We start from the raw sequence: 26,394 nt of genomic DNA, 5'->3' as shown, positions 1-26,394 counted from the left end.
CAGGCAACTAGCTCAAGCCACCACCTGTGCTGCAATCTCCAGCGAAGCTAGCGTGAGTCTGGGAATCACACCTCCCAGCTGCAGTGTCGACATAACCTAAGAAGCCTTAAGTGATATTTAATGGTTGCACGGGCCTCGTGCAGCCCCTTACTGTGCTTAAAACGTGAATGTATTCTCCACTTGTAAGGTAACTCCCTTTTCTTCATGTATAATAATGCCTGCATCTGTAATTTTCACTCCATGCATCTGAAGAAGTGGGGTTTTTTTACTCACAAAAGCTTATGCCCAAATAAATCTGTTAGTCTTTAAGGTGCCACCGGACTCCACACTGTTTCTGTAGGTTCCCTTCTGTGCTGGATCTTCAGCTTGCCCCCTACAGGGTGTGAAATACATAGCCTGGCAAGTTCTCTCTAGCCACATAACAGCCTCTTACTGGGGAGAGATCCCAGGCCAGGCTGCTGTAATATAGCCCTCAGTTCAGCAGTGAAGAGCTGCCTTCCATCATCTTTCAATAATAATTATATTTTCTTACAGTGAGCAAGTACAATCAAAGAATGAGCCAGAGACATTCAGAGAGCTAGACAGCCTAGACACAGAAAGGACTTTGCTTTTTTCCAAGGAGGGGGATAGGTAAGTCTGAGTCAATCCGTTAATATCGTTTGGAAGTTGAATTAAGACAACAACAGCCAAAGCACAGGACATTTCTCAGGGATTAATGACTAGCTGATAACCCAAAGGGCAGCTGAGGTGCCCTTGTCAGTCAATCCTCAGGAAATGCCCTGCCAAGGTCGTTATAATTATTACTGCATAAAGGGAAATGGGGAGATAAATAGGAGCATGGAGTTATTTTTAAATGAACAAAGCAACTTCAGTCAGTCTATACAGCTCATACCCACAGAGCTGATGGCTGGCGTATTAGCCAGATTCTCTCAAGTCTCCTCTTAGCATTTCATTCAGAGAATTACAGCTGCTGTGTATTGGATTTAAGGCCTAAAACTGCACAGGCCTGAGTAGCGAGCTGCTGAAAGACATACAGAAAGCAGACTCTGAACTCATTCAACTTTGGGATCTGAACTTTCTGATACTTTATCCCTCTGTACCCAGGTCTTCACAGCCAAATCCACAATAATTATGTTTAGTATAGTAGCACCTAGCATTTCTATCCCAATCAGAATCCTCTCAGGCTAGGTGATAGACATACATATCATCAGAGACAGGCCTTGCTCTGAGATGCTGAGGGTATAGCTACACTGCAAGGGAAGGCTGTGATTGATTGTTAGCCCATGCTGAACTCATGCCACCATCTCTACCCTGCTGTTGTTGCCCATGCTAGCTAGATTAAACCTAGGACAAGTATGTCTACCTGTGCTACAGTCACACCTGCCCTTATAGCATAGGCATATCCTTTATTTATAAATAGACAAGATGGAGGACTGGAGAAAGCAAGTATTATCATCCCCATTCTGCAAATGGGATCCAGGCAGAGGGAGATGATTTAACTTGGCCACAGACACACATCAATTCCACAGCACAGCCAGGTTTCAGAGCAGCAGCTGTGTTAGTCTGTATTCGCAAAAAGAAAAGGAGTACTTGTGGCACCTTAGAGACTAACCAATTTATTTTAGCATAAGCTTTCGTGAGCATGAGCTGTAGCTCACGAAAGCTTATGCTCAAATAAATTGGTTAGTCTCTAAGGTGCCACAAGTACTCCTTTTCTTACAGCAGAGCCAGTGATTGGACCCAGATCTTCCGAGTCCCAGTCTAGTGTCTTAATCACAAAACCATCTGTTTTAGATCTGAAGGTGGCCAAGAGGTTTTCACCATACATCAGGAAAGAGATATTCTCCCTGTGATAAGTACACAACTCCCACGGATGCTAAAGGGAGCTGAATGCCTGGATCAGACACATGCAATTCAACAAACGTGATTAAATCATCCACATATTTGATTTTGTTTCACTAGCATTCTTTGAAAGGTCTGAACAACTGAAGTTGAGGGAATGTCATATAGTGAACAGAGTCAGAACTCTTTGTTTCTATTCTTAATTTTGACATTGAATTGATGACACTTTGGGGAAAAGTCACTAGTTTCTCTGCTTCATCATCCATAAAATGGGTATAATAGCACCTCTGTCTCTCTCAAGAAAGCAGTTATTAATTCATGTCTATGAAATGTTTTGATGTCCTCATATTAAAGGGAGGTATATTGTTCTTGGCCAGTATGTTTTCTGTTCCATGTGTTATTGTCTCAAGAGTTTATGTTAATATGGGATTTCTCTCCCTCCCAGGTCTGTTTCTTTTTCTGAATCCCAAGTCATAATTATTTGTTTACGACATCTGCCTGTTGCCATGGGAATGGCTGTGCTCATGTAATAAATTTAGTGTTATGACACCTGCTCCCTAGAGAATCAAGGGAGAACAGGCTGGCTATGAATTAAAATATTTTGAAGTTAGAAATAGTACCAGGAGAAATAAAAACCTCACATAGAATCAATTGCTTTGTAATTTGTTTGAGATGCAGAGGAAGTTTTCCCTTAGTGTGCACATCCCTTTTTAAAGAGTGATCTCCTTCACGTCAAGGAACACAAACTTAAAGGTGCAATAACATCCTTAGTCTATGGACAGCAACTTAGATGGAAACAAGCACAGCCAGGGGAGACACTAAAGTTAAAAAAAGAGAGAGAGAGAGAGAGAGATTTTACTGAATCAGATTGCTGCCAAATATGAGGGTTTTGCATTATATGCACAGAATAACTTACTTTTACACTGTATAGCACTTTATATACTAAAGAACTGCGGCATGTTTTGCAGGTATATGGCCAGATTTTCCATCTGTTACCATAACACTCAGTCCACCACAATACAGTCAGCGCTTCCATTAATAACTCACAAGCCTGACTTCTTTACTGAGAACTCCTGTCATACTTTTCAGTGATTCACTATAACTTTAAGCTTAGGACCAGACTGAAATACTCTTACTCGTATCGAGTAGTACCTCACTTCTTGAATAGTTCCATTGATTTCAGCAGCACTACTTGAGAAATAAGGTACTACTCAATGTGAAAAGGGGTATTTCAGTCTGGTCCTAAAGGAACACACATGTTTAAAATCCTATATTTTAAAAGAAAGTCCTCACCTGTGTGAAAAATAGTACCTTGGTTTATCAGAAACAAAATAATTTTTAGAATATACATTTACTTGTCAGCATTGATGGTGTCTGTTCACTTTTCACGTCTTGCTCTCATTTTGAACAATGAATAATAACTAATCTGTTTCCCTTTTGGTCCTCATGCACTAGTATGATGCTGCAATGTTTGTGTTGCAAATGCTCAAGGGGTATGTTTAAATCCTAGCCCTCCTCCAAAAAAACAAAAACAAAACCTAAACACACACACATACACAAAACCAAAAAACCAAACAAACACTAAGCAAACCTATTCCACTGTACTGAAAAGGAAATACCAAGCTAAAGGAATGAAAACATGTAATAGGTTTGGTACAGTTTTGTTTTAAAACATACAAAGCGTAAATGTTGCCTGTCAGTGTTTCTACTATGACAAGGTGTTGTCTTCAAGGAGAACTTAGACTATCCAGAGCCAGATCCTCAGCTGGCATAAATCAGTATTGTTCCACTGGTTTCAATGGAGCTCCTCTAACATGCACCAGCTGCAGATCTGGCCCTCATTAGCTCTGGGGAGACCCTCGGCACTGCACAGGATCAGGCCCAGTGTTCTTTTACAAAGAGACTTTAGGAAACTGTCACTATAATTTGCTCTCTTTGTTTTACAGGGTAGATGTCAAAGTAGAGAAGCAGAGGTCTGCTGAAAACATAGCATGGGCAACATTCATGTTTACTCGCTGGAAAAAGTTTTGGAGTGCCCCTGTAACAGTGTTTATGGGGAACGTTATCATGTATTTTGCTTTTCTGTTTCTATTTACCTATGTCTTGTTACTGGATTTTAAACCAGCACCACCTGAGGGTCCCTCTGTTAAGGAGATTATACTTTACTTTTGGGTTTTTACATTGGTCTTGGAAGAAATCCGACAGGTCAGTAACCTCCTACATACCTTCACAATAGTGTGCTAAATTCAGGTAGTAAGATTCAGAGTTGATTTACAGGCTATGTAATCCCATTGTCTTCAAGAGGTGGAATGTCAAGGACAGCTTCATGTAGGAAAGCACTGAAATTTTTTCATTGCTCTGCACCTTTTCATTACCCAGAGCAGCCTGTTTATTTCCTCCTCACATACACCCAGCTGACATGCCGGTCCTCCATCACACAGAGCTGCAGCTCTACACTTGTTCTTCCAGGAGAAGCTCCAGCTGCTACCAATATTCTAGGTAGTTTGCTGATGCTCTGGGATTGGTGAGTCCTTCCTCTGGTCTAACAGCTATCTGTTTACCTATCCAGCTCCACTCACCACAACCAAGCTCCGTTCCCGCCGAATGGCTAATCCGCCCTACTTCCTCCTCATGGAGCGATCCCATCTACCACTGTTGTGCCTCCCACTTCCTCCAGAATTTTATATATATTTATATTCAGGAGTGAAGAGGTTAATGAGTTTGCCTCTTAAACAGTTTAACTTTTGTTTTTCTAAAATGCTTTTCAGTTCAGTCCATTAGGCTATGTTTAGATTTTTTAAAGATTTCTCCATTAATCTTGCAATTGTTTTTAGAATATCTTCAGCTGCCTGGTTTAGCAGCTGAAATGGTGTGTCCACAATACTGTAGGGAACTACCTAGTTTGTATATACACAAATGGCCTCGATCGGGGAGTACCTGGACTGCTTACCTTGTTGTCATAGACCCTGACCCTAAAAGAATTAGTGGGCCTTCTCCTTTAGCTCAAGAAGTAGGGGGCCAGTTCTCCTGAAGTATGAGGATAAGGGTTATAGCCCCACTTTTACTAGGAAGTTCTGAATGGCCAGGGCTTGCAACATGGTGAAAGCTCAGAGGGTAGCCACCAATTTGTCACAAATCAGATGAGCATATTTTATAGAGGTTATGTCGGACTGTTGTATCCTGTCACACTGAGGTGATCAGAGAGGATGTTTGGGCTGAGGATTGTTTGTAATACATCCGTAAAACATCAAGAGCCCAATGTTGTAGACATGGACACCTAAGTAAGAGAACCAACTGCTGTCTGGATACTCAAAGCTAGTTAGTGGCAGTTTAAGCATCTAGGGTTTAAATACGCAGTTTAGGCGCCCATACCTGGACATTGAGATCAGTCTGATTGAAAAGATTTTTATAAAACAGAAACAGATATGGCCAACCCCCAGTGCTGAAAAAAATTATGAGTCAGCCTCCAAAAAACTAATGAGATTAACTTAAATATCATGAATTTTTTAAAAAATAATAAATGTTGGGTTATTTTCATTTGCTTTCTGGGGCTAGAGCTTCTAGTGTGCAGCTGGGTCATGTTTTCAAGCTTTTCTCATGGGGGTCAGATACGTACCTTCTTTTTTAAAAAAAGAAAAAGCTGAGATGCTCATGTAATCACTTGACTTGAGGAGCTGGGGCTTGCAGAAAAACAGCAAACATCACAGGACTCACACTAAAATCACAAGAGCTGGCAAGCTAACACGGACAATTGTTGCTCCCTTGCAGAGTTTCTTTACAGATGAAGACATGAATTTAATTAAGAAATTTAAACTGTATGTGGAGGATAACTGGAATAAGTGTGATATGGTGGCCATCTTTCTGTTTATAATTGGAGTGACCTGCAGGTTGGTATCTTTCAAGAGTTTTGCCCCTGTATCTGTTTCATGTGACATGGTCAGATATCTCTAATATGAAGCCAGGTAGGCATGTACTATAACAAGAGATCATAGAATATCAGGGTTGGACGGGACCTCAGGAGATCATCTAGTCCAACCCCCTGCTCAAAGCAGGACCAATCCCCAATTTTTGCCCCAGATCCCTAAATGGCCCCCTCAAAAGGATTGAACTCACAACTCTGGGCTTAGCAGACCAATGCTCAAACCACTGAGCTATCCCTCTCCACTAAACTATTCCTGCCACCGTCCATGGGAGGCTCATGCATGCATCTAAGGGAAGGCTCTGGTGGCTTTTATTTTTCATCAGTTTTGAGACAGTAGAGTCTATATTGGTGGTAAGTTGGGCTGAAAGCACCCCTCTGTGAGCTCTAAACTTCCACTGGGCTAAAGAGGCTGTCACACAGACTACAGAAAAACGTATCTGGAACATAGAAACACTTGCACAGGGAAACATCATTTCCTCTTTGAGACAACATCAAATCGATGTACTCTCTTGTCTCACCTCTCTGTAGTCCTAGTGGTTTATATGGCCTCACACAGCTGACATGGGGAGGCTGGTGTTCCTGCAGTGGCTGGGTGCTTCTCATTGGCAGATGTTACATTCTTTTTACAGTGGGATGGTTGTGGCTCATGTGAGATACAAGCCCTAAGCACACATCCTTTCCTTGCCTGGATTCTACATTGAATCAACATGTATAACTCTATAAACAAGGTATCTGGGTGGTGTTTGAGGCTGTTTCATTTGGACTGTTTTGCAGAATGCTGAACTCAACATTTCAAGCTGGCCGTACAGTACTTGCCATTGATTTCATGGTGTTCGCTCTGAGACTGATACATATTTTTGCCATTCACAAGCAACTAGGGCCAAAGATCATAATTGTGGAAAGAATGGTGAGTATGAGCTCTCCCAAAGAGAAATTCTTGAGGATTCTGCAGTGAAACAAACAAAACAAAAGTTTGAGCATTATAATTTTAAGGAAGTCAGTGTATAACTCTTCTTTTTTTAAAGTGCTCTAGTTTGGCTTATATTGTAGCATCATTAAGAGTTATTATCAGCCAGATGTGGCTCCTCTCAAAGAGGTCTGTAGCACATACATTTTGGATCCAATTCAGCATTGCCTTGCACCTTGTATAGTCATTTACCCCAATGCATTTTACACCCAGTTAGCTCAGCTGTAAGTGATTATACAAAAGTGCAGGGCAACTGTTAATTGAGCCCTTTGTTTCTTTCTTCTTTGTTCTACCCTGCTTTACTCCTTTACAATTTGGGAGGCTGTGCAGTGAGATTGCCATTTCTTTCTCCTTCCCCACTGTCCTGGTCTCTCTCTTCCTGTTCCCTTTCAGTTTAAACATAACTGCTTGTCTGGTTCAAGAGTTGGGGCTCCAATCCTGAGAGGTATTTTGGCTTCTGAGTCCTGTTGATTTCAATGTGAGTTAGGTGTTTATATACTTTTGAGGAGCTCGGCCTGTGTTCTTTTGGAGCAAAGAATCTGAAATGGGAGACAAGCCAGTTACAGAAGAACTCTACCATTATGTCAGTGGCAGGGAGGCACATAGCCCTGTAGAGATAATCTGGGTTAGTGCCTGGCAGAGGTAGGAGCTGCTTTCTAACCATAATTTATAATGAAAATGTGTTTATAAGGCAGAAGTGTTGATACAGTGTTTTCATTTACTACCCTACAGCTGCAGGAAATGTACAAGAGTTCCAGTTACCACACGTGGGTACAGACTTGAACAGTTTGGTGATTTTTATTTGGGTATGTTAATCATATAGGTCAAACAGCACATGTTAATAATTAACATGGAGTTAATCTGACTGCAAATACTAATATAGCCATCTACAAACATTTGTTTCCCATCCTAGCTCACCCTAGGGCTCAGCAGAAACTCTATTCTAGACAAGGCTTAAGATTAATAAACTTAAAAGCTACCAGACTGTTCACATCTGTGCACCAGTGGAATAACTGGAATACTTATGTCCCATTGCTTGAAGTACCAAGAGGATAAATGAAAACCACGCATTCATGCTTGTGTAGTATCACATACACAGTACTCATAGGTTTTTATTGCAAATTATGCTTACAGAATGCAAGTGAGTAACTTACAGCTGCAGCTCCCACCTCCTCCAGGCTGAGCACTAGGCTAAACCATCACTATGAACAAGTGTTTGTGCAGGGTCTACTACATTTATAATAGAGCTGTCAAGCAATTTAAAAAAATTAATCACGTGATTTATCACACTGTAAAACAATAATAGAATGCCATTTATTTAAATATTTGTGGATGTTTTCTACATTTTCAAATATATTTATTTCAGTTAAAACACAGAATACAAAGTGTACAAAGCTCACTTTATATTTATTTTTTATTACAAATATTTGCACTGTAAAAAACCCAAAAGAAACAGTATTTTTCAATTCACCTCATACAAGTACTGCATTCAATCTTTTTATCATGGAAAGTTGAATTTACAAATGTAGAATTATGTACAAAAAATAACTGCATTCAAAAATAAAACAACATAAAACTTTTGAGCCTACAAGTCCACTCAGTCCTATTTCTTGTTCAGCCAAACACTCAGACAAACAATTTTGGTTATATTTGCAGGAGATAATGCTGCCCACTTCTTCTTCACAATGTCACCTGAAAGTGAGAACAGGTGTTCTCATGGCACTGTTGTGGCCGGCGTCACAAGATATTTACATGCCAGATGTGCTAAAGATTCATATGTCCCTTCATGCTTCCGCCCTACTGATGGGTTCTGCTCGATAACAATCCAAAGCAGTGCAGACCGACACATGTTCATTTTTATGTTCTGAGTCAGATGCCACCAACAGAAGGTTGATTTTCTCTTCTGGCGGTTCGGGTTCTGTAGTTTCCACATTGGAGTGTTGCTTTTTTAAGACTTCTGAAAGCATGCTCCACACCTTGTCCCTCTCAGACTTTGGAAGGCACTTCAGATTCTTAAACCTTGGGTCGAGTGCTGTAGCTATCTTTAGCAATCTCACATTGGTACCTTCTTTTCGTTTTGTCAAATCTGCAGTGAAAGTGTTCTTAAAATGAACAATATGTGCTGAGTCATCATCCGAGACTACTATAACATGAAATATATGGCAGAATGCGGGTAAAAGAGCCCGAGACATACAATTCTCCCCCAAGGAGTTCAGTCACAAATTTAATTAATGAATTATTTTATAACGAGCATCATCAGCATGGAAGTATGTTCTTTGGAATGGTGGCCAAAGCATGAATGGGCATATAAATGTTTAGCATACCTGTCATGTAAATACCTTGCAATGCTGGCTACAAAAGTCCCATGTGAATGCCTCTCACTTTCAGGTGACATTGTAAATAAAAGGCGGGAAGCATTATCTCCCGGAAATGTAAATAAACTTGTTTCTCTTAGCAGTTGGCTGAACAAGAAGTAGGACTGAGTGGCTTGTAGGCTCTAAAGTTTTGCATTGTTTTGTCTGAGTGCAGTTATGTAACCAAAAAAATTCTACATTTGTAAGTTACATTTTCACAATAAAGAGATTGCACTCTAGTATTTGTAGGACGCGAATTGAAAAATATTATTTCTTTTGTTTATCATTTTTATAGTGCAAATATTTGTAATAAAAATAATATAAAGTAAGCAGTGTGCACTTTGTATTGTGTTGTAATTGAAATCAATATATCTGAAAATGTAGAAAAACATCCAAAAATATTTAATAAATTTCAATTGGTATTCTATTGTTTAACAATGCAGTTTAAACTGTGATTAATTACAATTAATTTTTATTGCAATTAATTTTTTGAGTTAATTGCATGAGTTAACTCCGATTAATCAATTGCATGAGTTAACTGCGATTAATCAACAGCCCTAATTTATCATTGTGTTAAGTCACACAATCAATTAACATTTTACAAAGTGAACAAAAGCTCTAGTCTAGAGAAGGCCATAAAATATGAACTTAATCCTGCTCCCAATCCAAGTCAATGCAAATAACTCCCAATATCTTCAGTGGTACAGGACTGAGCCCTACATCAAAGAAAGAGAACTGTATTTCACTAAATGATATTGGCTACAAAGGTATATCAAATGGGATAACATCAGACTTTTCCCCTTGAATAGAAAGGCAAGCCAAAACTGCCTATTAACTCCTTTTTCCTCTTGCTGTAGCACTAGTGGTTTCTAAAATAGGGCAAATCCACTTATTTAATGAAATTCAAATAGCAAATGAAGATCACAAAGAAATATTTCGAGATCATCGACTGCTCCTTTTTAGCAACTGCAACATCACAGTCCCCATGTATAGACAAATTTGGAATGATCTCAGACCACAAAGTAAATTGGCAAAAGTCTGAGATACTCCCACTATCTCTTGTCTGTTTTACTAACTGGAATTTCAAATGATCTCCTGCAGGATTAAAATACCTAGGCTTTCAGCTAGCTGTCCAATCATAAAATCTAATTAAAATGAATCTACAGTCACCAAATGAAATTAATAGGCAGCAGGTTTAAACCAAACAAAAGGAAGTATTTTTTCACACAACACCCAGTCAACCTCTGGAACTCCTTGCCAGAGGATGTTGTGAAGGCTAAGACTATAATAGGGTTCAAAAAGGAACTAGATAAATTCATGGAGGATAGGTTCATCAATAGCTATTAGCCAGGATAGGCAGGGATGGTGTCCCTAGCCTTTATTTGCCAGAAGCTGGGAATGGGCAACAGGGGATGGATCACTTGATAATTGCTTATTCTGTTCATTCCCTCTGGGGCACCTGGCATTGGCCACTGTCAGAAGACTGTGGCTAGATAGACCTTTGGTGGTGGTGGAATCTCCTTCCTTTGAGGTTTTTAAGATCAGGCTTGACAAAGCCCTGGCTGGGATGATTTAATTGGGGATTGGTCCTGCTTTGAGCAGGGGGTTGGACTAGATGACCTCCTGAGGTCCCTTCCAACCCTGATATTCTATGATTCTATGATTCAGGTTATCCTGTTTTCAGCAAGGCTGTCAATCCTACTGCAGGTTTCAGAGTAACAGCCGTGTTAGTCTGTATTCGCAAAAAGAAAAGGAGTACTTGTGGCACCTTAGAGACTAACAAATGTATTTGAGCATAAGCTTTTGTGAGCTACAGCTCACTTCATCGGATGCATCCTACTGTAAAATCTCACAGAGAACCCGTGTCTGAAAACCTCAATAAGGCACATTTTTAATCACGTAAGGGTAAGAGTCTGAATTAAAACATGCCCTTAGCTCGAATGGTGGGCAAAGAGGTCACAAAAGGGAATCTTGATCACAAAACAAGAATTGTATGATGGCAGAGGGTTAAAAAGGAAAGCGTGCTCAAGCATTTCTCTCATTCCACCTCAAAAAATAGGCTCTTAAAGAAACGAGAGAAACTTTCTGCCTGTTCTGTATATTAATTTCAGTCAACATTTTTTTCTCTCCTTTAGATGAAGGATGTTTTCTTCTTTCTCTTTTTCCTGAGTGTATGGCTCATTGCCTATGGTGTGACGACTCAAGCCTTACTCCATCCTGATGACAGCCGAGTGGAATGGATATTCAGAAGGGTGCTTTATCGTCCCTACCTTCAGATATTTGGGCAGATTCCACTGGATGAAATAGACAGTGAGAAATTGTTTTTTAACTGATCAGACTACCATAGAATAAGTACCATTAATCAGAGCACGGGTATCCATACTGGGGTTGTCACTTTCTTATCTTTGTCCTGTAGGAAAAAGTCTGCATGTTATGATGTAATGACATTTTGCACTGCAATATCTGGATGTTATACTGTATATTGTCAAGTTGTGCTGCAGCATCAATGCAGGTCTTGTCTACACAGTTAAACTGAGTTAAGCCTGGTCTACACTGGGTGGGGAGGGAATCAATCTAAGTTATGCAACTTCAGCTACCTGAATAACGTAACTAAAGTCGACGTACTTAGATCTACTCACTGTGGTGTCTTCACTGTGGTGAGTCAACGGCTGACGCTCCCCCGTTGACTCTGCCTGCACCTCTCACAGTAGTGGAGTACAGGAGTCGACAGGAGAGCGCTCGGGGGTCGATTTATTGCATCTAGACGCAATAAATCGACCCCTGCTGGATCGATCGCTGCCTGCCGATCCAGCGGGTAGCATAGACATACCCTTAGTTAAGCTGGTGCAAACCTTGGGTTGATACCTTATTTCAATGACTTATTTCATTAAACCTGTTCCTAATTGACTGAACCTAAACCCAAATAAGCCTAGTGTAAACTGAAATCAGAGCATTTACACAACCTTTTGCACCAGTTTAACTAAATCAACTTTAAGAAAAATCACAGCTTTAGTTAAACCAGTGCAACTTTGCATGTAGACAAGTTCTTGTACTTCAAAGTCACAATCAGGAGGCAGCACCACCTTACGTTCACAGTGAATTATCCAAAATTGAATGAGGCTGGTAGCTATATGGTCAGGCATTTCAAACAATATACAAAAACAAACCAATTGACCTACCAGAAATAGAAGTACATGAACATAAGAGCACTATTGTGGCATTACCCATGGAGAAACAGAGTAAATCCAGAGTAGGCCATATTCTAAGGAAGTCTGATAGAATGCTACAGAATCCTCATTCTCAGCAGTGCCAAACATTAACAATATTTAAATCCAAATCAAGCATGAGGATATAGAGGTGATCCAAGAGGTATAATGGAATAAACAAACCAAGCCAGCCTTTCCTCACATTCACTCTGTTTATTAGCGGATGAAATGATGTCTTGGAGAAGCTGTCAGAGACAGCATGAAAGTCAAGACAGCAGGTTCCTGTGAAGAGTTTTCTCTTGTTAAATGCATACCCAAGAGGTGCCAGCTAGGAGGCAAGAGTGTGGGAGATCACAGCTGCTAAAACTAACTCAAAACTAATTGATAAGAGATTAGAAGATTTAAAGGACAGGCTGGGTATGATAGAAATGACAAGTGCAAGTATCTGTTTGCAGGATTCCTGAAAGAAAATTGAAGTTTGAGAACTTGCTTAGATGTTCAATAAATAACAAAAGAGCTTCAAGCACGTTTTCCTGAAAGGCGAAATTCCAAGGTGGTAAACATTGCTGAGGCTCTCAGAGGGGGTTTGTTTAAGATGAAGAGAATAGTCAATAGGGCTCAGTAGACTCTGAAAACCTCTTTTTGGACATCTCCTAATGGCCAGTTGTGAAGGCCATCTTGGCACTGGAGGAGCAGCAAAGATCTGTAGCTCTGACAATTAAGTCCTGCTGTAGCTGCATATCCCTCACATTTCTAAAGTAAAGGCACATTATGGATGTGTATATTGAACCCACACTAGAAACATTGGCTCTTTGTTACCTTCTGGTCCACCTAAAAAGCTGAGTCATCTGCTGCTTTCAGATGAAGGAATTATTCCTGTAGCTCAAGCAGTAGAGAGTCATTCTTCTAAGAGCTGAAGCTACAAACCTGGCTCTTGATGTAAGCACCCTCAGTGGGGCTTGAAGTCTAGTAAACCTGACACATTCAGAATGAGTTTCCCCAGGTGGTTACATCTAGTAGAGATTATATCTCATATTAAGTAATCAATAGTCACTGCTTTTGATTTGTATCTTAACAGAAAATGCATTGTTTGTTGTCTGAGTTTCTCATTCTTAAAAGAAGACAGGTTAAGGGATGCTAATTCAGTCGTCGTTCACACTCTACTTATCTATGACATATAGTACCTCGAACTTCAAGCATAATGTTAAATTCCTGAGCAAAATCCATCAGCTTGATGGCAAACAAACTGAGAGGCTGTCATGACCATTTTAGTGATTAAACATGGCAGCAGAACACACTGAGTATGTCCACCCTGCCATTTAAGGTATAGTTGTAGGGGTAAGAAAACCCATGCTAGCTTTAATCTGGCTTGCACAGGTGACAATTATAGTGAAGTTCTGGTGGCATAAATTAAATCTGCATGGGATGAACAAGCCCACCAGGGATGCTGGATACGTAACTCAAGTTCCTAGCTTGCACCAGGCTTTGTGCCACAGTATCTTCACTGCTTCTGCTATTTGTACTAGCTCAGTTAAAGCTAGTGTGGGTATACCTACCCACGCTACAATTACAGCTTAAATTGCAATGTAGACGTATAAAACTATTGTTTTATTTCCTCCTACCTCCCGCCATTTGCAGCATCTCGCATGCGTCTTCAGAACTGTACCTCTACCCTGAAGAGTCCACAAGAAAATTCACCATTATGTTCTAATACCTATGCCAACTGGCTTGTCATACTTCTGTTGGTCATTTTCTTACTGGTCACCAATGTGCTACTTATGAATCTCCTGATTGCAATGTTCAGGCAAGTGTCAATTAATTAATTCTGAGATGAGGATTGTGGGGTGGGAAGAGAAGGATTATTAAGAATGCATGCATACATATACATAAATGCTTATCTAAGCATTTTGTCTCTATTAGCAATTTTACTAATTAGTGGTAATCTTCAGTTTGTCCTTTTATGATCACACAGGTTTTAATTTCCCCTCCCCCTTTCACTATCTCCCTCAAAGGAAAAAAAACAAAAGAAACGTTCTCCTTTTTACCAAAAAAAATCAGCTAAAATCTACATATATACAAATCTGCAGGTGAAAGCAGCTGTAAACCTGGCAGACTTGCCCCTAGAGGATCCTCTCATAGGGGAATCCCTTGACTGGTTTAGGGGCCGACATAGTCCCTTGAAGTCAATGTATCTGTGCTGATTTACACCAGCTGAAGATCTGGCTCAGTATGGTTGCCTGATATAGGTTTGGTCTACACTTAAAAGTTAGGTTGGCATAGTTATGGAATGTGAATTTTTCAGGGCCCTGACCGACATAGTTATACCAAGCTAACTTTTAAGTGTAGACCAGGCCACAGCCTTACTCTGGCAAACTGCAGTTACCACCTTTAAAAAGGCTTGTGTCTTATTGTCTACTGTCTGAAGGCAATTACTGCAAATAATGTAATCTCTAATGAGGTGCACATACTTTATCTTTTATTTTAAAGAGGAACAACGAGAGAGTGATGGCAGTGGGGTGGCATTCACTCAGACTGAAGGGAAAATGATACTTTTGATTTTTTAGTAATGAATTTTAGGATTATGGGGGGAAAAGTTTAACATACTTTTTTTGTTTGGTTAAAGTTATACTTTTCAAGTTGTTCAGGGCAACGCAGACATCTTCTGGAAATTTCAGCGTTACAACCTGATTGTGGAATACCATGGCCGTCCAGCCTTGGCACCGCCATTTATCATTATTAGCCACATGCATCTGATTCTCCGAAGAATCTTTAAAAAGATGGAGCACAAAAAGGAACATCTGGGTGAGTTGTTAACAAACAGCTAGCAACCAGGTGATTCAGAGGAGCCTGACCACAGGTGGTGAATAAGAAACAGAGGAGAGCAAATAAACTTTCAAAAAACAAAAGCTTCTGTTTTCATTGATATGTCTTTAGTCATAAACAGTGTGAGAATACATATGATTTATAATCTCGCTTCTAAAATAAGAGGGTTTAGAGTTTTCCACAAGGTATCAACTTTTCTTTCTACAATATAATTAAATGGCCACATTTGTACTTTTAAAGGTGAGTAAATAGGCTGGTAATAATGTTTTTAAATTGGAGAATTTTAATGAATAAGCTGCTATTTCTGTTATTAATCTGCTTCTGAATTTTAGCAAATAGTGTAAAGGGGGGCATCCTTAAAACCATGTATGGGTTCTACTGTCTCCAGTGGAATTTCCCATTAGAGAGCGAAAGAGGGAACATTGCCAGAAATGGTAGCATCTTTATTATTTTTAAAGGTAGATATTTTTATATGCACTCACTATACTTCAACTTCTAATGCTCATTTTGCAGTGTCCTCTATTAATAAAGAGTGCATACAATTTAATAATATCAGTATGTTTCTCCTGTAGTAGACCCCCCCCATTCCATTTGTGCAGGTTGCCAATGTGCTTTGGAGTAGAATTCCAGGTGGTGGGTTTGACCTGTGATGCTCTAAATTGTTTTGGGACCTGGCTCCCTGAGAGACCACCTCTCCCATCCTTTGGCGTACTGCTGTAGTCAAGGTCAGTAGCGCCACGGTAGCTGGAGCTCTGTCAAACAGGAGGGGGCTGCTTGCGGAGCATTCCCTGCAAGAATTCTCTTTTGAATTCACTCCTTCCCCTGGTGGGCCAGAGCCCAGAGAAGTGAGCCCTCAAGGTCCATTTTTTACCCAGGCATTTGTGGAAGTTGTGTGAGCTGTCCACTGCATTTAAAATGTTATTATGAAATTAAAGGATGTCCAGTTGCCCAGAGGTTTCCATGGCCATCTATTTGTCTTTATAAATCAAATAAATAAATGCATTTATATTTGAGTATTAGGAGGCTGAGCTTATGATGTTTTATTTGCAGTGCTTGAATACTGCTTATTAATTATTATTATAGCCTAGACAATAAAGTGCATTTGAACCCAGATCTCCACAGGTTAAATCCCATTTAAATCATGGAAGGAAATGGACATTGTATAAAAAGACTAAACATTTAACAACTGGGTGCATGCAAAATTCCACTGTTGAAATAGCAATACTATATACTAAACAAGCCTGAAAAAACAGATTCCTCCTCCTTTTCTGTTGCTGTTAATGTAACTGAAACATTGTTTCTTTACTTTAAAACAATGCTCAAACCATACAAGAGAGACTAGTATCCATTGTTTCACTGTCAGTGGTTATATGGCTAAAATTGCAATGGGGGGGTTCAGGGGTTATAATAGAAAGCCTGACATAAATTTCAGCTAAAGTGATCAGCACTCACACATCAAGAGCAGGGTGTTGAGTTTGTAAAGGATGTTAGGAGCTGGGGAAGTACCTAAGTTTGGTAGTACAGGATAATGGCAGTAGAAACAGAACAGGAAACGCATGGACCAAACAGGGACAAGTGAGCAGAGTTATTTGCAATAGGAGAACATCTATCAAAGTGAAGACCCACAAGATGGTAATTAGGCCTGTGCCTTTGTATGGCTCTGAATGCTGCACAACTGAGGAACAGACCGGAGCAAATCTTGAATACAGTGGAAATGAAAATGTTGAGATGGATGCCTGGAGTTACAAGGGCGGACCATGTTTGGAGCAAATGAATTATGGAAAGCGTAAAGGTGGTACCAAATACAGAAAAGCTGAGGGAAATCAGGCTTAGATGGTTTGGGCATGTGAAAACAAGATCATATAAGACTATATAGGAAACAAGGTGTTAAACTTAGAAATGGAGGGTAACGGAAGGGTTGAAAGATCTGTAACTAGAGGCTTGGATGTTATACAAAAGGATTCGATTAGCTGCAGACTTTGAGGAAGTGCTTCAAGACAGACTGGAGTGGGGAAGGAATCAAAGAGTCAACCCCTTATAGACGGGATTAGAGCGAGAAGAAGAGTTAGGAACTAAGGAAAGGCATTTAGACTTTCCCTTTGTAGAAACTTCCTCCCAGTTCTTTTGATCCTTTCTGCTCTTTCTCCCTAACACCTTTGAGCCTCTGTGTATTTCTGGGCTTCCTGCCTTTAAAGTAAAACCTCAAATAAGTAAATGAAGGACTGGGCTTCTGACTGTCCTGCCTCTATTTCTAACTGCCAGTCAGCTCACTCCTCTCTTGGTTGGAGTCTTTCTTTTTCCTTCACTGCTATTTGGGGAGCATCGGTAAGGTCTGACAGTCAATGAGTAACCAACCTAAAATATTTGTTAATAGCTTAGAACTGCAGTATTTGTGCATCAGTAAGCCTGGGGCATTCATAAAAGCAGTCTTGAATGAGGTCACATCTGGGCTAAGGAAAGACAGTTTTTTAGAAAGGTCAACACCCTTACAATGAAGAAATGACTCTAAACTTTGCAATTAAAGGAAAACTGGTAAGGCACAATTCTTTACACTATAACCTGACACTTCTGCCATAGTACAACCACAATTTATCCCCCAAATTTTAGCATGGCAAACCTGCAACTCACTAACCTTCCTTCCTGTACACACACATCCCCCCAACACACATACGTGTTTTGATAAAGGTGTGTTTTTTATGTCTTTTTCCACAGAAAGAGATCTGCCAGACAGCCTGGATCAAAAAATCATAACATGGGAGGTGGTCCAAAAGGAAAATTATCTTGCAAACCTGGAACAAAAGGAAAAAGAAAGTAATGAAGAGAGACTAAAGAAAACATTTAACAAGTACATTTCTATTCATCTTTCAACATTTCTGAACCTGCTTTTTGATGCAGTGATCGGTGAACTTTGTTGCTCTGCAGGTTTGGATTAGGGTTGCCAACTTTCTAATTGCACTAAACCGAACATCCTTGCCCCACCCCTGCCCCGCCCCATAGAATCATAAAATACTAGGGTTGGAAGAGACCTCAGGAGGTCAATCTAATCCAATCCCCTGCTCGAAGCAGGACCAACACCAACAAAATCATCCCAGCCAAGGCTTTGTCAAGCCGGGCCTTAAAAACCTGTAAGGGCAGGTCTTCACTACCTGCTGGATCGACGGGTAGTGATCAGTCTATCAGGGATCGATTTATTGCATCTCATCTGGACGCGATAAATCGATCCCTGAGCACACTCCCTGTTGACTCTGGAACTCCAGCTTGCGAGAGGTGGAAGCGGAGTCGATGGGGAGTGGCAGCGGTCGACTTGCCGCCGTCCTCACGGCCAGGTAGGTCGACCTAAGATACGCCAACTTCAGCTACGCTATTCGCATAGACCAGTGTAGACCAGGGCAAAGGATGGAGATTCCACCACCTCCCTAGGTAACCCATTCCAGTACTTCACCACCCTCCTCGTGAAATAGTGTTTCCTAATTCCAACCTAGACCTCCCCCACTGCAACTTGAGACCATTGCTTCTTGTTCCGTCATCTGCCACCACTGAGAACAGCCTAGCTCCATCCTCTTTGGAACCCCCCTTCAGGTAATTGAAGGCTGCTATCAAATCCCCCCTCACTCTTCTCTTCTGCAGACTAAACAAGCCCAGTTCCCTCAGCCTCTCCTCGTAAGTCATATGCTCCAGCCCCCTAATAATTTTCGTTGCCTTCCGCTGGACTCCCTCCAATTTGTCCACATCCCTTCTGTAGTGGGGGGACCAAAACTGGATGCAATATTCCAGGTGTGGCCTCACCAATGCCGAATAGAGCGGAATGATCACATCCCTCGGTCTGCTGGCAATGCTCCTACTAATACAGCCCAATATGCCATTGGCCTTCTTGGCAATGAGGGCCCACTGTTAACTCATATCCATAATCTGGAAATGCTAAAAGAACAGGCTTTTACATGGTACTTTAACCGTGGTTCTTCTGATTCTGGCCATGTTCACAGTTGGGGGGAAGGTGAACCCTGGACTCAGGAAGGCTAGCCCCAACCCAGCCCACCCCTTTTGCCCAAGGCCCCGCCGGAGCCCAGAGGCCCTTGCCCGCCCCTTCCCCAGCCCCTGGCTGCCTGAGCTCCACCAGCCCTGGAGCCCCGGGTGGCATGGCCCGCCTGCCTCAATCCCAGAGGGTGGGCAGCACAGCCCCCCCACAGTCCCCAAACACCAGGTGGGTGGCGCGAGCACCAGCTCCTGCCGCCCCGAGTCCCTGCCTGTGAGTGAAGGTCTTTGACTTGCCTCTGATGAATACCACTGTGGCCGAGTGGTCTGAGGATATGACTTGAAGTCAGGAACTCCTGATCCTGACTTTCACACCGGCTCCCCATTGTTATCACAAGGGAATTATTAATCACATTTATTGCAGTAGTGCATAAGGACCAGTCAAGAAAGGGGCCTCAATGCACTAGGTATTGTACAAACAGAGTAACAGAGACCCTCTGCCCCAAAGATCTTACAGTCAAAACAGGCCTGGGGTGGAGGAAGCAGTATAACAAACAAGGGCTGAACAATGTGACTGCAGCAAATGTCATGTTAGTTCCATAGTGTTTTTTAAACCTAGCTGAGTCTCCATTTACACCACATGAAAGGAGGAGGAGAACATTATCTGACAGGACTATTGTAAGGATGAGTTGATTTTTATATAGCATTCTGAAGATGGGAAGTACTAAGTTATTATCCAAAAGTATACCACATTATTTTAAGGGAGAAGTAAGCTATACATGTAAAGCAACACCTAAGGCAACATGAGTAAGCCTTCTTTGGGGAGGCATTTAATAACATGACTCAAATGCAGTATCTTGTGAAACTTTCATATAACTATTATTGTGAAAGATAGCCAGCATGTTGCAAAAGTTTCATTCAAACTTCAGTTTTGGCATAAGCAGACCGCAGTGAAATCAATTAGCTATGCTGTCTAATGGTTTTGCTTTGAGTACTCTTTCCAAACAAGCCTTGGCCTTTCTAATTTATATCATACCCAGAGCCTAGAACAGCCTACTTGAATATGCAGGGGAAATATCTTCCCCTCCACCTAATCTATACCAAAAAACTGCCTGATTTGATTGTTTATTCATAATAATTTAGAACAACTAGATTATTTTTACTTCAGAGGCATCAAAGAATCACAGACTTACTTTAGAACTGTGGCCCTGAGAATAAGCAAGATGGACAAGCAGAGCCAAATAGCTCTTATAGCAAACAATAAAAATGCATCTAATTGCCTCCTAAAAGAGCCTTTTTTTGATAATGACATTGTTAGTTTTAAATATTGTAAGTTAGGGATAAAGTTACTGGTTTGTGGGGTCGGGGTTGTTGGGGGGTGGAGGGGAAGAGAGAATAAGTAAGAACCAGTTTTAACCTCTCAGCTCCTGATCTGAAACAGAACCAGAAACTTTATGAAGTTGGTAAAGGTTCAGATAAATACCACATTTTTGGCTTTCTACCCTTGCTGGTGGCTGGCAGTAATTCTGGCTGTACTGAACGGGCCATTCTCTTGTCTCCAAAAATCTCATCAGATCCATAGCCTCCCAAGAAGCATAGACCAGCAACATATTTCTGGACCCCTGAGTGGCAGAAGCCCCAGGCCAGAACACATTAGATCCAAACCCAGCAGTCAGTAAGAACCCTCCCACGTAGATACTCAAGGAATATCACCAATGAAGGAAGAGATTTGAAAGAGCTGAATTCAGAAGAGGGATTTAGAAGTCAGGGGACCCTTTAGGGATTGTGTTGAGGCGTATGTGTGTATAGGGTGAAAGAGAGGAAGAAGCTGCCTGGGGAAAGGGCCATCGGGTGAAGTGGGTACAGACGGGGAGGCCTAAAATAGTTTGGATACATTCGGGTGAGCTCAGAAGAAGCTTTTGGACTTCATGGGGGAAGGAAGAGCTAGCATGGATATTTTGCGGTTTATTATTACTAGTTAGAAGTATGAAACTAGTTTCTGGAAACAGAACACTTCGAAAAAGTTCCAAGAAACAGCTAGTACTTCTTCGCTGGTGATAAAAATATTATAGGTGCAATCCTTCCAAGTTCTGAACTCACATGGGGTGCTGCTGTGGAAAGAGGGATAAGGAATTACAGCTGGCTTTACACCTTCCTGGATTCCTGAAGCAGTTGGAAACTGAATGGGTCATGGCACAAGTCCTAGTAACCTAACGACTGCTTTAACTCATGCCAGTATATAATGATTCCCTAGGGGCAATTAGCCCAGTGAGGACTGGCCAGAATGCAGTGTACTCCAGCCCTACCCCCTGCATTCTCACTGTACCCTCTCTCTATGCCACAGGGAATCCCCAAATGACCCTTTAGGGCAGGCTTCTGGGTGCTTGGTCCTACCTCAGCAGTGGAAAGCAGGCAGAAGTAGGGCTGCGCGTCTAGCTCTATGTCTGTTAAGAGTTACGTAGCTGTAATTTGCAGATGTCTTTGCTCAGTACGTGTCTCTGCTTTATTTGTATTAGGGTAGACAACCTGTCTAAATATTTTAGTGGAATGAAAGAGCAAGAGAAACGGCTAAGATCTCTAGAATCACAAGTAAGTAACACTTTTTATATATTTTGTTGAGCTTTTGCTAATATTCTCTTCATTTTTTGTTTGGACTGGACCTTGACCTTCTCTACAAGGAGGGGGTGGTGTTGACATGTAGGTTCATGCTGGTTCACTTTACATTACAAGGGCAAAAGGAAAGAGGATTCTGTCACCATTAGGGCCCCTGGTGGCCTTATTGTTTATTTCTGTGGAAAAAGAGAGAGAGAGAAAATCTTCACTGGCCTGCCAAATGTTAGAGACAAGGGGGAGGGTAACTGCATTTCTCTCTCATTCTGCTGGTCCTGCCACACCAACCTCTCCCTCCAGTGGACTGTTCTCTTGAGGTAAATGCCGGTTCAATTCTCTTCAAGTAGCTTTCTGCCTAAACCTAACCCTTGAAGCCCTCCATTGAACTGTTAAATCTCTTAACAGCAGTCAAGTGACATTCAAAAACCCATGAAACTATTTTCCAGTCTTTGAAAATAGGGAAACTGAAATCACTTCCATGCAATCAAAAACCCTATGGAGCAGTTTAAGCAAGGGGACAACACATGGGCATCAGCTTTTGGAAAGTAAGATTTGATCCACGGATCTCAATGGTCACTCAAAGTGAATTTTGATAAATCCAAATTCTACTGTATATAAAGCATAAATGCCATTTCCAGCTGGTTTAAAAAAAAAAGGCTCATGCCTGCAGTGTTATCCTAAGGCTGAATATCATGGCTCTGAGAGAGATAAAAATTAACTATTTAGATATAAAAAAAATCCAACTGCCAGCCAGTGTCATATGTTAAAATTCTACATAGTTTATGAAAATGCCCACATCCGCTGACATAAGTTATATTTTCACTGATATGATCTACACTGACTTGTTAGCATATTGAATTCAAGACATTTCAAAGAGATATTCTAACCTACAAATATGCCACACTAATAATACAAGGAAATTCCATCTTAAGTTTCTGATGACAAGCAGCTGGTGTTTAAATAAACATTAACATTTGTAAAACAGCTTTAAAATGTTAAGCACTATCCAAGTACTAAGTAGTACATTTATTGTTTTCCATGTCACTAGAGCTCCCCAGTGGACTTTTGGCCTTGTGACTTATCTTATTACTTTTATTGCAGAACTTTTTTTCAATACATTTTTCACTGCTCCTTAAAAATACTTTGTATTCAATAAACAATGTTGACACCACATGTAAAGCTAGATGGCCAAATTCAACAGCAACACTCAAGAAATATTTTAAGCTAGATACATTCAGCCATCTGTTTTTCTGGTTGAAAGTTTGTGCCACCTACAGATGATATCTGTGTATATATAAGAATAGAAATGTAGATATTTATGGCTCAGACTATTTGATTTAATAGAAATGCTATTTATGAAGTTTAATTATTACTGCTTAGATTTTCAACGTTTTAGACTTGCAAAGGATAATTAATCTGAAGGATTACAGAAATTGAATTAACATAGCAATCACTACTTGTTTTGTAGGTTAACTACTGTTCAGCTGTTATTTCTTCCATGGCAGATACTTTAAGCAAAAATAACCTCTTGTGCAATAGACCAGTTCCAAAATATACAAGTGAGTATTTGAAACGATAATTGCAAAGCAAAATAGTGCAAGTGAACAATTCAGTAAAAGGGTGTAAATGGCAAAGAGGAAGAGGAATTATGTAGGGAGGTAATGGGGATGAAATTATGAAAAGGAGCATTTTGACTGCAGATCTGCAAAAGCTTCCCAACAGCAAGACATATTACAACACGGACTCTTTGGGGCTGGGATTTTCATTTATTACAGGTTTATCCAGTACCTAGGACAATGGGCCCCGAACCTGGCTGAACCCTAGGCATTACCATAATATGTTTAATAATTGTAATAGAATAGTAATTGTCCAGATTATCAAAGGATGTAAATCAGTGTCGCTCCATTGACTTCAACAAAGTTATACCTGCTTCCACCAATTTAGGATCTGACCTTGTAACACTGGAAGGGGAAGCCTCACTGTTTGAGACATTTAAATTTTGTCCAGACTAAGAAATAGGCAATACACATTAACAATCTTGCACTGTGGCTGCGGACAGTCTGACCTAATAGATGTTTTCCATGTCCAATCTTTCTTGTCTGTCAATAAATAAAATAAATAAATAAAATTGATACTATCAGGGGAGGTAACTAAGAACTCCACAAGGTCTTGACATGGAAAGGTCTCAAAACATTACAGATTACTCATTTAACGGCTGTCTGGGCCTGGGCCTCTATCTATGACTTGTGACTTTTTTGCCATCTTTCTCCTCCCTGACTTTTCCCAAAGTTTACCATGACAAACTACACAATCCTAGCTAATATAAACACAACTGACTGAAATTTTCCCAGTCACGTAAGGGGTAATGTGGAACACACAAGAATATCTGCATAGTAAAGCATAAGATTCTCCAAACATTAAAAGTAGTTTTCAGTGTTCAACTTCTGGAGGAAAGCACAGATCACTCGACACAAAGTCATGAGATGGTTGAGTCTAAGTCCCTATACCTCTATTTCTCTCAACAGAGTTTGCAATAATGGACCGTTGTTAAAAGTGGCAGTAATAGCAAATTCTACCCCCCCACCCCAAGATTAGATTATGTAAAAATATTTCCATTCTTTTTCAAGAATTCCCTTGCAGCATTTTCTACCCAACCATTGTAGTACTATCACTGCATGAGAATCAGAAATTGAAATTGACCAGACACTAAAACAAAGGTTTTTATTGTCTGAAGTGGAAAATGCAAAAATGGTGCAGCCTAGTATAGCTTTTCACCAACTGCTTACATTTTGTAGAGCTCCCCAAAGACCCCAAAAGTTATTGTAAGAGCTTATTTTCAGAATACTTTTAAACTAATGCATTGATTTTTTTTTTAATCCTGTTAGGTTTTATGAATACCAGCACAAATCAAACAATCCTACTAGAAAGAAGCAAAGGTAAAGAGCATACAGAAGAGTCTGAAAATGACATGATGTACATTGATAATTAAATTGAGTTCTCATTTCCTCAGATTAGTTTGCCATTTTGAAGTACTTCTGGGGTGAAATCCCAACCCCACTGAAGTCAGTGGCAAAACTGCCATTAAGTTGTGGGGCCAGGATTTCACCACTGATATATTTGTGTATCAGAGGTCTTCTATTTCCTTCTCACTGTATTTATATATGTAGTTAACAGGGCAGTGAGATTTTTTTTCCCCCCCACTTCATCCCCTGCCCTTACGCACAGAGTGCCTACCATATTTCTCTTCACCTATTTACCCACATTAAGGAAAAGCAGATCAATTGCTAGAGGCAATCACCTGTGATATATAAAACTCTTCTCTGTCCATGTCAGACTTCCATCCTCCTTTGCCCTGCAACTGTGTCTTGCATGAATCTCTGGATCCTCAAAAAGCCTGCCATGTTGCCAGACAGGGCCCACGCTACACTCCAGAACCACTTCATCTCCTGTAACATCTGCGCTGCATGCGCTCTTTGTTGCATCCTCCTTTCCTAGCTTCTCCTCCACCTCCCGTTTCCTGGTTCTTATCCTCCCATCTAATCCATACTGGCAGCTCCTGTTTTAGCCATATAAAGGCTCTCTCCTCTACCCTACTCTTGTAGCCTGTGTACTTCCTCCAAGCTTTTACTTCATCAGTCATGATAATAAACATATTCACTGCCCCCGGTACATTCTCTGATGCCCTCCAGACTGATACCATCACTGTATTTTCTAAAACACTTCTGTGCCTTCCAGTCCCTTCCAGATACCATCCCCATCTCAAATCCCACCCCCCCCTTTTTTTTTTACTGAGGACTTCATTTCTTGATTATTATTCCCTGTATTCTTCCCAGAGGAATTACTCTGACAAAGAGCGTGATACTTACTGCAGTAAAATTAGTCGTCTCATCTGTTTGCTGAAGAAAGCTCAGTTTCATGGGCTCTTTACTTCCCTAGAGATTGTTAATCAAAAGCTAATCAGGAAATAACCCAGGACTTCAACAGCATAGAGGCCAGATTTTTGCACTGATATAGTTTTTCTCATCCCCAAATGGTTATACTTTCCAGCATCTCCTCCTTATCTTGACTACGGTAATTTCCTCCTTTATGGCCTTTCCTTAATCCTAACTTCTCTCATATGCAGAAACTGAAACATCTTTTGTCCTCAAGTCTTCACTGGCTTGCTGTCCATTTCAAAACCCAAAGTACATAATCGTTCTACTACCCTCACCCCCTTGATTCTATCCACTATGCTCCCTGAGTGCCAGACTTCTGCCTGCTGTCTGTGTTGCTTTAGTAGTAGGCAACAGAAACTCTCCCAACGCAGCCCCAGAAGTTGGAACAGCTCCCTTACCTCCAAGAAATCTTCTGACTTTTCTCATCTTCTTGTCTGACTCTGAAAAATCAAATCCTACCCCACAATCGTTTTTCCGAGAAACTAGACCTATGAACATTTCACCGTTTGTCTTTTCATTACAGTAGCTACAAATATTACACTTGTATAGTTGACATTATGACTTTATTTGTACATATAGGCTGTGAAACCTTGTTATACTTTTGTATGAGTCAGCATACACAAATAAACCGAATTTTACTACTTAAAAGGTTCTCTTCCTGTAATTTTATACAGATAGTGCCCAACCTTTTGGATTCATGGAAATAACACTACTATTAGCAAAATGTACTAGACATCTGTCTTTCTTGGATGGACAGGCCTCA

General features: G+C 40.6%; 1 protein-coding gene across 1 annotated transcript in view; it reads left to right on the top strand.

Moving 5' to 3' along the window:
- The window catches only part of TRPM5 (transient receptor potential cation channel subfamily M member 5), a 60,284-nt gene extending 34,113 nt beyond the window's left edge, over positions 1-26,171 (top strand). The window contains exons 16-26 of the mRNA XM_048853196.2: positions 535-630; positions 3,789-4,047; positions 5,611-5,729; positions 6,539-6,671; positions 11,221-11,395; positions 13,930-14,095; positions 14,915-15,093; positions 17,827-17,959; positions 21,603-21,675; positions 23,165-23,255; positions 24,582-26,171. Of these exons, the coding sequence (XP_048709153.2) occupies positions 535-630; positions 3,789-4,047; positions 5,611-5,729; positions 6,539-6,671; positions 11,221-11,395; positions 13,930-14,095; positions 14,915-15,093; positions 17,827-17,959; positions 21,603-21,675; positions 23,165-23,255; positions 24,582-24,685 (1,528 nt within the window). The 3' untranslated portion in view covers positions 24,686-26,171. The remainder of the gene's footprint in view (positions 1-534; positions 631-3,788; positions 4,048-5,610; positions 5,730-6,538; positions 6,672-11,220; positions 11,396-13,929; positions 14,096-14,914; positions 15,094-17,826; positions 17,960-21,602; positions 21,676-23,164; positions 23,256-24,581) is intronic.
- Positions 26,172-26,394: the final 223 nt, after the last annotated feature.

This window comes from Caretta caretta, chromosome 6 (genome assembly GCF_965140235.1).
Source record: "Caretta caretta isolate rCarCar2 chromosome 6, rCarCar1.hap1, whole genome shotgun sequence".
NCBI classification, from domain to species: Eukaryota; Metazoa; Chordata; order Testudines; family Cheloniidae; genus Caretta; species Caretta caretta.
This window is presented reverse-complemented; position numbering and strand designations above follow the sequence as displayed.